At 38.3% G+C, this 15,237-nt stretch overlaps 1 protein-coding gene across 1 annotated transcript in view; it reads right to left on the bottom strand.

Moving 5' to 3' along the window:
- Positions 1 to 15,237, bottom strand: part of FRAS1 (Fraser extracellular matrix complex subunit 1) — a 421,505-nt gene that overhangs the window by 38,301 nt on the left and 367,967 nt on the right. Inside the window, exons 56-60 of the mRNA XM_040480456.1 lie at positions 14,437 to 14,781; positions 12,713 to 12,873; positions 11,979 to 12,126; positions 5,041 to 5,246; positions 820 to 976 (exon numbers count right to left, since the gene is read on the bottom strand). Coding sequence (XP_040336390.1) covers positions 820 to 976; positions 5,041 to 5,246; positions 11,979 to 12,126; positions 12,713 to 12,873; positions 14,437 to 14,781 — 1,017 coding nt within the window. The remainder of the gene's footprint in view (positions 1 to 819; positions 977 to 5,040; positions 5,247 to 11,978; positions 12,127 to 12,712; positions 12,874 to 14,436; positions 14,782 to 15,237) is intronic.

A 15,237-nucleotide genomic window follows, 5' to 3' on the forward strand; every position in this document is an offset into this window, starting at 1 on the left:
ACTGACTCTCATGTAGATTCTAGAATCTGACGAAATAAGGTTTACAACCAGTTTTGCTGCTTATAGCTGTGTAACTAAGAGCATAAATTATATAAATTTGCTGATATTCAATTTCTTCACTTATAATAGAGGGATAATAACATCTACCTTACTGTCAGGATAAAATGAAATAAGATAAAATAATATGCATGGTTTTTTATATGCAGTAAATATTCAATAAAAACAGCTATTACTATTTGTAATATTATTATACATTCACTCATTAAAATATCTATTTGAATAAAATAATTATGTCCCAATTTGAAACAGATTTCATTTTGTTTTCCCTAGTGCCTGGGTCATTCTTGGCTGACACCTGACTAAAGAATTTAAGATTTTTTAGGTTAATAGGCCAAATCAATTAGAAGAAAGCTGAGAAATTAGATTTTTTCTGAGAAGGTGGCAGCATTTAAATTAGTTCATTGGATTCAACTGATTCTGACTGTATATCCAATCTTGCTCCTGAACTGCAACGACTTAAATAGTTTTTATTCTCTGTCTGCCGTAGCATCTCTGTCCTAGCTTGTAACCACACTCATCTCTTATCTCTTGGCAATGTGGTAGGAAATAATGAGATTAAAAATACCTATAAACTTAGTGGAACTCTGTAGAGGATGATCACTTGGTGCCAACAGTGTATATAAATGCTCTGAAATTGTTATCAGTAGGCACTTTTATAGCACTTTCATTTTCAAAAAACACCTATAATTACATTATTAGTAAAACATCAGTTCATGTTCTATCAACCAAAGAATAAGTAAAGATGATATCTTCTATTACCATCTTCATCATTGGATATGGTGATGGTGGCCATGTTATTCTTCCCAACTCTGGCTCCACTCCAGTGGTTTCCAAGAGGGTGGCTGAGATAAACCCTGAATTGTTCCTCAGGCTCAAACATGGAGTCATCATGGATAGAGACGGTACAGTTCTTCATCTAGAGCCAATGTCATAAGATAGATTAAAATTTGCAGTAAAAAATCAGTAGCTTGCTTGGTTTTCCTAGAAAATGATTTTTCTTCTTTGCAGCATCAAAGAGCCAACACAAATTCAAAAGGATCCAAACCATTTCATTTGTAAAATAGAATGTTTAAATCTAATAGTTCGTGCCTGACTGGGACATACCTACATGTGGAGCTTTATATTAAAACATTCCAAACTACTCTGAATGATCAGTCATGAGTTATGAAAAACAAGATCAATAAAACAACCCACTCCAATGCACCTGAAGGAAATTTGTGCAGAGCAAACCAATGAGTATGTATGTACGTGTTATGAAAGGTATATTTCTGATAATGGGGGTTTACCATATGTATTGGGCTTCCTGGAGAGCAAAACAATGGTCCTTTCCCTTGGCAAAAACAGAACAGTTTTTTATTTTACTTTTTTTAATGTTTATATTTATTTTTGAGACAGAGAGAGACAGAGCATGAGTGGGGGAGGGGCACAGAGAGAGGGAGACACAGAATCTGAAGCAGGCTCCAGGCTCTGTCCAAGCTGTCAGCACAGAGCCCAATGTAGGGCTTGAAGTCATCAACGGTGAGATCATGACTTGAGCGGAAGTCAGACGCTCAACCAACTAAGCCACCCAGGCGTCCCCAGAATAGTTTTATAAGGAACTCAGAAAGGCTTCTTGTTAGGTTGAAGATACCTTTCAATGCTGCAGAACTCTCAAATGGATTGCCAAATGGTATCTCATCTGAAAACTGTTTAGTTCTGAAAGTCTGAGAATACAATCTAAATCCCTGCACTGTTGGTAGGAATGCAAACTGGTGCATCTGCTCTGGAAAATAGCATGGAGGTTCATCAAAAAATTAAAAATAGAACTATCCTATGACCCAGCAATAGCACTGCTAGGAATTTACCCAAGGGATACAGGAGTGCTGATGCATAGGGGCACATGTACCCCAATGTTTATAGCAGCACTTTCAACAATAGCCAAATTATGGAAAGAGCCTAAATTTCCATCAACTGATGAATGGATAAAGAAGATGTGGTTTATATATACAATGGAATACTACTTGGCAATGAGAAAGAATCAAATCTGGCCATTTGCAGCAATATGGATGGAACTGGAGGGTATTATGCTGACTGAAATAAATCAGGCAGAGAAAGACAGATACCATATGTTTTCACTCTTGTGTGGATCCTGAGAAACTTAACAGAAGACTATGGGGGAGAGGAAGGTGGGGGGAAGTTACAGAGAGGGAGGGAGGCAAACCATAAGAGACTCTTAAATACTGAGAACAAACTGAAGGTTTATGAGGGGTGGGAGGGAGAGGGGAAAGTGGGTGATGGGCACTGAGGAGGGCAACTGTTGGGATGAGCACTGGGTGTTGTATGGAAACAAATTGGACAATAAATTATATTTAATTTAAAAAAAAAGAAAAAAACCCTTGTTTGACAGAAAGAAATCAAGTGTTTCCCACACTGAATATACTCTATTGAGGAATGTATTCTTAAGAAAACAGAAAATAATGCCAAAACATTTTAGATGAAGCAGTAGCTTCAATAGTAGAGTCATGTGATATGAAGTGGGATTACTTTTACTTGAACTATATTAAATCCACTCCACTGCTGTATTGCAAAGGATCTGTGGGTAAAAAGAAGTTTCACTCTCATACTTCTGAGGTCACACTAAATGGAAGAACATCCTGTGAACATTTATAGGTAGCTTGCTAAACTGATGTTAAGCCCCTGAAGAAGTTCCTTTTCTTCTTGATAGAAAGCATACATTTAGCAGTGACTCTTTAGGATACCTTTTTAAAAAGGGCATTATCATGAAGGACAAGTTTCAGAGAAAAATTGCTTAGCAAGCCAGAGAAAATGAAGATTCCAAAGTGTGCTTATGAATAATGATAGATTGTCATGTGGGTAACATATAGATGATTAGACTGTATTTTCTTAATAATTTTATTAAATTATAAACTGTCTCTTGGATAGGCAGAGAATTCTCTTTTGAACTTAAAACAAATACAGACATGTAGACTCAAAGCTGAAGATTGTATCTGCAGTATTTGTGTGTGTGTTTAAACACATGTTTCAACCTGCCACCAGTAAAATACCCCCACCCCCCAAATATAACTAAGACAGGTTTCTATGAGTCATGAATCTATAAAAGACCAAGAGTCTCAGAGAAGGAAGATATCAGTTTTTTTGTTTTTTGTTTTTTTGGTAGTAAAGATGAACAGAGGAAGAATCTGCAGTGACTTGGGATGGGTAAGATCATGTAATACTAAACTTCAAAAAGACTAATCATAAGGCAAAAATTTGGTATGTTTGACTATACCAAAATTGAAGACTTATGTTCAACTAAGAACACTGTGATCAAAGGTAATAGATAAGTGACAGAATGGAAAAATATGTTTACAATATTTAAAATGTCTACAACTGACAAGGAATTAATGTTTATAATATATAACAAAGACTGCAAATCAGTAAGAAAAAGACAGCAATACAATAATAAGGAACAAAGCACAAACATATTTACATAAGAGGAAACCCAAGAAGCTACCAAGCATATAAATTGGTAGTAACTAGAGGAATGCAAATTAAAATGACACTTAACTTTATACATGTTAGATTAGCAAAAAGTTAAAAAGATGAGTAATGCTAGGTGTTGGAGAGGTTGTAGGATTACAGCAACCTTCATGCTACTGATAGTGACTTTCTGGAAGGTATCCTGACCCTATTTTTTCAAATTAAGCACATACATGGCCTATGGCCCAGCAATTTTGCTGCTGAGTGTATATCCAAAGGAATTGCTACTCAGGGCTATAAGTGGACATGTATGAGGATATGCATTGCAGCATTATTTGTGGTAGCTGAGTGTTAGGAGGTGGCTGGGTGCTATCTGTGAGGTTCCTCACAGTCTATTGTTGAGAAGGGATGGTTAAAATGTACTAAATGCACATTATGAAATATTATTCACTAGCTCAGCAACAGGTTAGATGTGTACATAAGTGATGTGGACATATATTAAAACATATTACTGAGTAAACACAGAAAAGTTTGAAAAGGATACAATATAGTAGCAGTTTTATAAATTAAAAATTATGCATATAAAATAAGAATTTTTAAAGAACAAATATAAATTAAGAGGTACACATTAAACACAACAGATTGATGAGTTCTGAGGTGGAGAATGGAATGTGGCTGGAGAATAGGCATAAAATAAATAAACAAAATAAGAGATGGGCCTTGAAATGACTAATGAGAGGGAACAAATGACTCAATCATTTGAAATTGATATCCAAAAATGGGGAAATGTGATTCTCATTCAATATACACTTTGACATATACTGAGGTTGCAGGCTTTGATTCTTTTTTTTTTTTTTAAGTTTATTTTATTTATTTTGGGAGAGACAGAGATAGAGACAGTGAGCACAAGTGGGGGAGAGTAAAGAGAGAGAAGGAAAGAGAGAATCCCAAGCAGGCTGTCACCGTAGAGCCCACCCACTGAACCATCCAGGCTCCCCTGATTCTAATGCAGCCATATTTACTGACGGGAGTTTCTCAGGAGTTTCTATGCCCATGTGCATATACATTGCTAAGAAAAGAACACTCCACTGCCTTGAATATGCTCAATGTCTGCTTATTTGGTCCTATACTATTGGTTCTATACCAGAATGTATGTTGCCCTGAGACAGGGGCCCAGGTATTAAAGAACTGTCTCTTCCTCCTCTAGATAACATTGGTGGTGTGTTCATCTCATGTAGTTGCAAATTCCAAGGGACCTCATTCATTTGATTTTGCCAAATTCCAAAACAGTTATATATCATTTAAATTCCTAGTTCAACCAATGATATATGTATTTATTTGGTTGTAAGTAGGATACAAAGAAGACAGCCACATAGGACAGATGATAGTATTACAAAAGGTATCAACTAGTAGAAGAATTCATAGGATGATCAGAATTTGTCAAACTGACTTCATTATGGACAAATAAAGGCATCAAGGAAAAAGAGAATCTGATCTTTCAGCTGTCATGAATCCACTTACTTTCTCCCCTTTCAGAAATGTAATCCGTGAAGAGTCTGCATTTCTTCTCTCCTCAAAGTCCTCCATGACCTGAGCAGAATGGCTCTGGGTATAGCACCTCACTGAGGACTCATAACTCAGGTCTCCACTCCGAATGATGGGCACCTGCAGGACACCCTCCTTCTCCTTCACCAGGAGCAAATCCTTGGCAAACTGCATGCTGGGTACTGGGGGAGCAGAAGGAAAGATGGAAGCATTATTAGTAGGAGGCAAAGGGAAGGTGGCCATAGCTCTCAGCAGCCCTCCCTATCCCTCAGCAGCCACTTGGCAGGAAAGGTCTATGAACGGCCATCACAGGCTGGCAAATCAGAGACGGTAAGCCAATTTCAAGGCATGGTTGCTCTCAAGACAAGGGAACTGCTTCCACTGTTGAGTGTGCTTCCAATGAAATAGAATCAGTCAATTCTGCATCTGTTTTCTCTCAGATGCAGGGTGCAGCCCCCATCTCAAATGCAGATGAGTAATGCAAGTAAAGAAATGAGCCAGGTATAAGAAAACTTTTGGATTGAGACTTGAGTATGCAAAAGGTTTGTTTTCCTTCTGAGGCTACAAAAAGGAAAGGAGCAACGCAAGCCTCATGATAAATGGCCACTCACATCCGTCCTGGGACAGGGAAACAGTAGGGAAGAGTGGGGACATTGGTAAAGAGGAAAGTTCAGGCCTTTTTAAAGGGGGTCACCCCTCAGCTCCAGTCTTTTGTTGGCAGATATCTTATTTTCAGATGAAGCCAGAAATCTGGATTTGTATGTTGTATCTTCTAAACTTTTTTTAAAAGCAATCAGTTACAATAGTAAAAAGAAATTCCACATAGGCCAACCTCTTTGGACCAAACAAAAGACATCCACATGCTGAATTTGGCCAGTGGGGCCCCAGTCTGTGATTACTGCTATAAAATCACCTTTTCTTTTATAGCTCACTTTTATGGTCTCATTTGACTTAGGAAAGGACCAGGGCGAAATTGTGGTTAGAAACATGGGCTCTACAGTAAACAGACCTGAATTTCGACCCCAGTCCTGCTACCTATTAGCTGTACGATATAGAGTAATTTACTTAGATTTTATGAGGTTTTTTTTAATATACATAAATTGGAAATATTACTATCCAACTTATTGAATTGTTGGAAGGACCAAATTTGATGAAATAATGTATGCATGGTGCTCAACAGAGTATCTGGTGCATCACAGGCATTCAAATTTGGTAGGAATTATTATATTATGATTTGTATTGCCCCCAACTCCAAGTTTCTCAATAAGAAGAACCATTTTTTTCTCTCCTTACTTTCTACAATGGCTACAATAATGCTCCACGTTAAGACATGTCCTGTTCTGAGACTCACATCTTGTTGATTGCTGGCTATTTATTTCTTAATGAACAATACAGAGAGGTAGTCCCTCCAGTCACATGTCAGAGTCACCTGTGGCAGAAGCTGACCCTAAAACTGTAGACTGCTATTTCCTTGCTGTGTCTTGCATATGCCTTGCCACACCTGAAAGGAAGGAACCGAGCGGTGAGGACCCAGCATTCTGCAAGTCAATATGTAAAGAGCTCTGTTTGCCTCTAACTTGCCCACTGCTCAGAACTGTTGGCACTAGCAAAAACAAAGCAAACTCCTTACTTAAGCTAAACCTAACAGTTGCCACTTACTACCAAAGAAAAACCCAGAAGATACTTCTTAAAAGAACAGTTCACCTAACGGAAAAGTAACAACTTTGGCATTAGGACCCAAATATTAACCATTTAGGGTTCTGTCATCCAATAAAATAGTCTGCGCTGTTAAAAGGTGAGTGGCAAAGATGACCTAGCATAGAAGGACAAGAAGGAAACTTGTTGGCAGGTAAAAAGCAACACAAGCAGGAAAGCTTTTCTGCCCATGACAGATTATCTAAAGCTTTGGATTGATTTTTTTTGCAGGCCCAAAAGGCATCAAGCCAGATGAGAGTTCAGTCTCTCATGGTAATGTTTGGGTTTTGTCATGTATTCATTAACCCAAAATTCTTCTTGAGCTGTAAAAGACTCCTTTTTTTTCCCTCCTTAACAAGATATTAAACTGAATTCACTCCTTCCCCTATCTGGAAAAAGGAGAGAGAGAGAGAAAGAGAAGGGAAGTAGGTGAATATTTCTCACAATCACCAGCCTGCCAGGAATGGTCTCTGCCTTTATGGGAGCCCCTAGTCTGGTTGGAGACTGAGGCAAGAGACAATGGAAAGACAATAAGGTGGGCTGGGCAATAGATTTGTTTACACGGGTTATGGCATACAAAGGAAAGGCCCAGCCCAAGTCAGGCACTATGTTAAGGGCTTCCATACATGTGGAATCTTCTTAACACCCCAACTATAAGCAGCAACACTGTTCTCAGGAAGTAGGAGCACTATTCTCATTTATGCCTGAATGCAGATTCCTTCTCCTTCCACACCATAAAATGGTGATCCATGAAATGGTGATTCCTCGTGGAGGTTCACAGGCTTGCACTAGGTATAGTGCATTTACTGTCAGCACGTGCATCGTACACAGCCTAGTCTGTAGTTATCTCATTACTGGTGTTACAGTCTTGTGTCCTGAAATAAACTGTGGGACTCTGCTCCCTGCTCTGCTGTAATCCATACAGTGCTGGGCACCAGTCTTAGACTGCAAAATATGTGCTAAATGCTATTATTCAATAATCTTCTTAGTAACTCACAAAGTAGGTGCAAATGTCACATCCTGAAATTTGAGGGCCTCTTTATGGGCAATGCTTAGATTGGAGATTTAGGAGAAATCCTGCTTCCTATTCTCTTGAGTTAGAGTAGGTACGATATTGTGCATACATAGGGGTGTGATAAGATTGCAGCTACAAGGCCTTTCATGTCTTGCTCAGCATTCCTCTGGTCCATACTAAAGTCTAACTCCAGGTGCCAGAGCAGAAGAAGAAAGTGAAAATAGGAAAATGTTCTGAGATGAGCTACTTAGATGATTTATGACCTCAAGATCACCCTGTGGAAAAAGATGAAAGACTGAAGATCACTTTGGAAGGCTGAAAGTTGACATTATAAGAATACTGAGTGACATCAAGCATCTAAAACTGCAGTGTGAAAAAGTTAGCATGGTAGGGTATAAAATCAGAAGACTGGACTTGGATAGAACAGACCTAGGTTTTAACTCTGGCCCTATCACCTCCTCTCCATGTGACCCTAGGCAAATTATTCAACCTGTTTCATAAATTGAAGAGCTTATAAAGATTAGAGAGAAGGTAAGATCTTTCTACCTTAATGTGCACATGGAGGAAACAACAAAAGTTAGCAATTCCTATGAAGAAGGATAGCCAATAGATATAACCACTGAACACTACAATGGGTTACTGAAATAGCTTTGGGGATTTCTTTTTCTGGGATAAATTCTTGACTAAATATAGTTTGTTGTAGCCTGCCTGAAAGATGAGAAATATTTTAACATAAGCATTTTCTAAGTTTGCAACCCTAATGTTCATCAATAAAGCATGAAGAAAAATCCAAATGGAAATGTTTTCTGTTGATCTAGGGCAATGAGTCTTGTATGTGTTACTGGAGTCCCACTGGCAAGTATGATAAATTACAGATGTGTCAGGAAGAAAAGAAATTAACATGTAATAAAATCTACTATGTGCCAGGTACAATGGTAGATATTTTCACATACTTTCTAATTTAATCCTTATAATAACCTTATTAGGTAGGTATTTTCATTATTTATAGATTAACAAAATTAGGCTCAGTAACCTTATGTTGCTAATCTAAGGCCAAAAATTTTAAAAAGTGGTAGGGCTGGAATTATATTTTAGGTCTTCTGATTTTGCATTCCCTTTCCACTCCATCAGAAGGAAATTAAATACCTTTCATGTAAAAGCATTAGAAGCCTTTTCAAGAACAAAAAGGATAACTGAATATCCTTCTTCTTTTTAGTGAATGAAGAAAAAAAAAACATATCCCACAGATTCTACTATTGCACCAAATAGGACTAATTCGTATAGCGCAAAAAAGTATGAACTTGAAGCCAAAAACTTGGTCCCTCTTTGTATGAGATTTTGGGTGTTTACTCCCTTGATTCTAGTCTCCTTATCTATAAAATGGAAACAAGTATAAAACTATGAGATTATGAGCAAATGAGAAAACTCTAGTACATCACTCTGTAAATTCTCAGGTAACATGAAATATAAAATAGTATAATCGTTATAATCTTGTTCATAGTTATGAAGTTACTATTTTATGAATCACAACTCTAAATGTAAAACTTAAAACTAAAAAAAATTCCAGAAGAAAACCCAGGAAAAAAAATCTTTGTAACCCTGGGTCAAGCAAAGATTTCTTAGATACAATATTAAAAGCATAATCCATAATAAAATTATTGGTCAATGGGACTATTTCAAAATGAAAAACTATTGCCTTTTGAAAGAACAAAAAACAAGCAACAGATTGGGAGAAAATATTTGCAAAACACAAATATTTGTCCAGAATTTATAAGAATGTAATAACAGGGGGAAAAACAACTCAATTAAAAATGGGGAAAATATTTGAATAATACTTTGCTAAAGAAGATATATAGATGGCACGTAAACACCTGAAAAGATCTCAGTGTCATTAGGGAAATGACTTTCAAAACCATGAGACACCATTATCCATCTACTAGGATAACTAAAAAGAACTCGCAGAAACCTAAAAACACCAGATGTTGGCGAGGGTGTGGAGCAACCAGAATTTTCATACACTGTTGGTGGTAATGCAAAATAGTCATAAGCATTTTGGAAAACAGGGTGGAAGTTTCTTAACATACAACCAAACAACCCCACTCCTAAGTACTTACTCCAGAGAAATAAAAATGTACAGTCACACAAAAAGCTATATGCAAACTTTTATAGTCATTCCAGTCATAACTGCCAAAACCTGGAAACAACTCAATTGTCATTCAACAGATGACTGGATAAACAGGTGACTGGATAAACAGGTGAATGGCTGAACAAATTGTAGTACATCTATATATTTGGAAACTACTCCACAATGAAGGAAATGAACTACTTATATATGTAACAACATGGATGGTTTTCAAAGGCAATATTCCAATGAAAGAAACCAGACACAAGATGCTATATTACATGATTCCAATTATATGACATTCTGGAAATGGCAAAACTGTATAGGCGAGAAACCATCAGTGGTTGCCAGGGCTCAAGATGGGGAAGAGGTTGGCTACAAAGGGGTATGAGATAATTCTGTAGGGTATTGAAACTGTTCCACATTTTGATTGTGGTGGTGGCCACGCCACTGTGTGCATCTGTCAAAATGCATAGAACGATACACTAAAGAGGGTAAATTTTAATTTATGTAAGTTAGATCTCAACAAACCTAGGTACAAAATAAGATATAATTTTGGACATTTTCATTATATACATATTGTGTGTATTATATGTATGCATATGTTTTATAGATATTTCTCTTGAAGGTACACACAACAACAACAACAACAAAACAACAACAAAAAAAACTGGTTAAAATGGTTGTCTCTAAGGAGAACAACCAGAGGGTTGGGAGACAGGGGTAGAAGGTAGACTTAATTTTCATAGTATAACTTTATTGTCATTTTTTAAACTATATAAATAAATAAATTATTTAAAAATCACTGAAAGCATTAAGTATCACCCTGCTGGCTTTCTGTTCCTTTTTCGGTGACTTTTCACTCACTGAAAGAGTTTAATTATGGGCTCTATCATCAACTACGGAGATGCTAATGAGGATCCTCCTGAGTTAGGTAGAAAGTTTGACCAGATCTTTTCCAACTCCGGCATCTGACAATTTTTTTTTTAATGTTTATTTATTTATTTTTGAATGAGAGAAAGAGAGAATGCACGTGCACACCAGTGGAGGAGGGGCAGAGACAGAGGGAGACACAGAATCTGAAGCAGGCTCCCGGCTCTGAGCTGTCAGCACAGAGTCCATGAGCCATGAGATCGTGATCTGAGTCGAAATCGGCCACTTAACCAACTTAGCCACCCAGATACCCCTAGCATCTGATGATTCTAAATTTCATCAATGCTTCCCAAGAAATAACTGTCCTTTCCTGGTCATTATTCTGTTACTTAGGTTAGCTCTTCAGTGAAGACTGATATTTTATTCACATACTTGTGTCTATTCATTCTTGTACATCATTCACAGGACTGCCAGTGTCAGTTTCCTCCAACAAAAACCACACCACTCCTCCACTTAGAAGCACTCCTCTCTGCTTACAAATTCCTTAGGCTGCAACATAAGACTTTTTTGAACTGGACTCCAACCTGTCTTTCCATTTCATTTCCTTCATTTCATTTCATTCATCTCCAGCCAGGCTTAAAGCAAAAGTAAGCATCTCACTGCTTTCCAAGTATCCGTCTTTCAAATTTTTATACCTTATATACACTATATCTGTCCATTTGACAAAACTTTATGTTATTACCCATTAGATAAACCCCTAATACACCCTAAGACTGTTTAAACATCATGTCCTTTGTGATATCTGTGATTCTTCTACACATATTTGCTGTTCAGTCCCCTCTGTTCCCATAGTACTGGATTTATAGCATTAGTAGGTCATTTATATAAAATATTCTAATTTTTCTGTTTAAGGGTATGATTCCCCCAACTAGACACTAAGCTTCTTGAGGACAAGGCCCAAGTCTTATACATCTTTTTGTGCCTAGCACAGTACTAGAAACATGAATGTTTATTTCTCCTCCATAATTTTATGTAAAAGAGTGTGTATACATGTGCTCGCTCACACACACACACACACACACACACACACACACACACACGATTTATTTCTTGAATGAAACGTGGATGAGTTCTAATGTCATATACTTGGAAGATAAGGAAAAATAGAAATGTAGTCTGAGCCACCACCTGGCATCTCCAATATCTTACCATCCTGGAATGTGTCATTAATTGCAATGACAGCCTGGAAGGGTTTGGTCAGTTCGGCCCCTTGTGCTGAGCTGAGAAAAACCACAAATGTCTCCAGTCCTTCAATTACTGGATACTGAGTGTCATCCAAGATAGTCAAGGTGCAATACTAGAAGAAAAATCATGATGTTAACTAGACTTACTGTGGTGATAATTTTGTAATATACACAAACACTGAATCATTATGCTGTCCACCTGAAATTAATAGGTTATATGTCAGTTCTATCTCATTTTTAAAAATAACATAAATATAAAAAGAAGAAAAATCAAAGCAAACCTTATACAATGTCCAACACACAACACCCATCTGCCTTTGGGAGAGTAGGACAAAGGTGATAACTTGCTTTCTCTGGTGGTCTTATAGTAAGCTTTTTTAATTCATAAAATTATTAAAATTAATTTTATTAAAACTCTATATTAAAAACTCTTAGGTGTTTTGTCTCTAGATATTATCACCAAACAAGTGTAGTTCCTATCCTTTATCTGTGGTGCTGGATATTAGACGCTGACAATGTCACTTGGAGAGTTTATAGAAGATCGCTCTGCATTCGCTCTCTTGTTTGCATGTTTGTGTTTGTGAATAAAGGGAAGACAGTAATATTGTAAGTGGGGTTTAGAGTCCTCCAGAAAGTTTGGACGGCAGAATAGAGACAACGTTAACAGATCCATCTGGTCCTGGACTGCTCTGTGCTCACCTGTTCAGTGACACCTGGCCCAAACTCCACCTTCCTAGAGCTGGGAACATAGTCAACTCCTGGAGTGGCAGAAGCTGGGTCTGAGGGCCGTGTTGCACACCAGACAGATGTGAAGGTAGAAAGGTCAGTCCCATGACGGATAACTGGAATTTTCACTGTACCTAGTGGAGACCCAGAGGTGTCAGTGGTCAGTCTTAGGGCAGAAGTCAGTGGGTTTTCAGAACAGTGTTCTCCCTCACAGTAGGAGCAGCTTTATCCTGTAAGCTTGTCTAATCCAACTTCAGTGATGCCCCTGTGCTCCCTCTGAGGAAGGCTGAGAAGTGTCACTGGCCATGGTTTTACTGACACTAAGATCAAGGGAAGACATGGAGGAGGGCCTCACGGAGGTGGTACTGGAGAGACAGCCCCTAGGGAAAAGTGTTTTGCGGCTTCATGAAAGAGACTGTTCACAGAAGAAAAACAAAGTGGAGAGGGTCCATCAAAAAACATCTGAAGCCTATTTTGGGAGAAAAAACTCAGAGAGTAGGGCCTCAGGGATGAGTTGGAAAATAGTCAATTAAGAAAGAACCAGCTAGGGGACTCTACGGGGCCTGAAGCTGAATGTTTCTAATTAAATGTTCCTAACTGGGTTGATTTCCCTATTTTATCTGAGTGGTGCACACATCATTACTTAAACCATATGTGCTATTGCTTATCTTAGGAATGAAGCTCATCTTGTGGTCCACTGTAACATCACACTTCATAGTGTCCTAACGATGCACAGGTAGATTTTTAGCTATTTTCACAATCGAGGTTAGAGAAAAGCTACATGAAAATCCCATCAAATCATATTTTCTGGCCAATAAGCTGTGAGGTTGACAAGTAGTCATGGCTGAGTATTTGGCATATAGGAAAGAAAACATGGTACAGGAAACGTCTATGTTCTAATCACAGCTCTGCCATATTAATTACTGATCTCTGAAGCTTTATTTCACCTCTCTGAGCTGCCATTTGCTCTTCTATTTAATGTTCTCTTTTCTACAGAAGATTAAATGAGAATGTATGGAATGCAGATGGCATGGTGCCTGGCATTCAGTAAGTGCTCAAAAATATGAGTTCCCACTATCCCTCAGAATATCACCTTCAAAGAAGTGAATGGCCTTGACCAGGTGGCTCAGATCAGTGGATGCTCAGCACAGCTGCTGCCCCTTCTGGTAATATGTCTGCTAGCAGCATGCAGAAGACTTTGAGACCCTTGTGGCGCCAAAAGAGGGAAAGGTGCCTGGGTGGAAGAAATACGCCCACTGATTGCTTAGGGGTATTATATGAAGGAGAAAGTTTCACTTGTTAAGACACTGAAACTTTGGAATTTATTTGTTCTGGCAGCTAGCAGTATGCTAAATAACTTACTCCCATCCCCACCAGATCACATTCTTGCCTTCATAAGCCGAAGTGCTTAGTACCATGCCCTCCCTCTGGACCACAGAGATCAGCCAATGAAGCCCTATGCCAGATCCCTCCCTGTCATCAGTAACCAGGGCAAGAAAAGTGGAAGGGATTCTCTATCCTTCACTACCTTCCTTTCTTGGTCTTAATGCGTAGTATTACATGTCTCAGACTGACAAGGGTGTCACTGAGGAATGGCATTCTCAAATGCCTTAAGAACATTCTCAAAACTAAGTGGAAATTGTTCAAGAAAGAGATAAGGAAATGGGTAATGGAACCCCAGAGATGCTCTCTATTACCTGCATCCTCGCTGACAGTGAAAGCCGTGTTGCCCAGGGACACAGTGGAGGCATCATTGGGACCACTAATGAGCACCTTGGCCGACGCTACCCTTCCGATGCGGGCATTGTCAGAAGCATCTGCCAGGGCAATCTCAAACTCTTCTTCCTCTTCATACTCACTGTCATCAATGAGCATGACATCACAGGTGGACATGGTGACACCAGGCCCGAATATCACACGACTGTCAGCAGACATCCCTCTAGATTTAAAATCAGAGCCCGATTCTAGAGCATAGAGGCTACTTCCCATAGCTGACTTAGGGATTGTGTAGCAAATTGCAGATACAATGCTGCTTGAATCCCCTGAAATACAAATGGTAAGAAAACCAAAGCATTTGAATGAGCACTTCTCAAATTCTAAAATTGCTGATAGTTTGGTAAGCTTGGTTCCCTCTGACACATTCCATCACTATTTCTGTTCAAACTCTGACATGAAACCTTCCTGCACTGCAGTTTCTTAAGCCTGTGGTATAAACCACTTGAGGATTTAATATACCCCAGATACTTCGCCAAACAACTTAAAATGGATTTCCTATTCCGTGAATTTTGTGCTCTGTTAATTCACAAGACTCATTGCCCACCATCTAAGACCACAGCGGGTAGAAAGATAAGAGACATATTTGGTACTTTAAGTAGCAAAGTAATTGTGTCCCGAAGGTAGTGATCTGAGCACAGTTCACCGCCTTTCTGAATAAACTTCTGCACTTTAATTCTCAGGGAGAAATTGGCTTGTTTAAAAAAAGAAAAACAAAACAAAAT

Source organism: Herpailurus yagouaroundi, unplaced genomic scaffold (genome assembly GCF_014898765.1).
Source record: "Herpailurus yagouaroundi ecotype Mexico unplaced genomic scaffold, PumYag 28, whole genome shotgun sequence".
Lineage (NCBI taxonomy): Eukaryota > Metazoa > Chordata > Mammalia > Carnivora > Felidae > Herpailurus > Herpailurus yagouaroundi.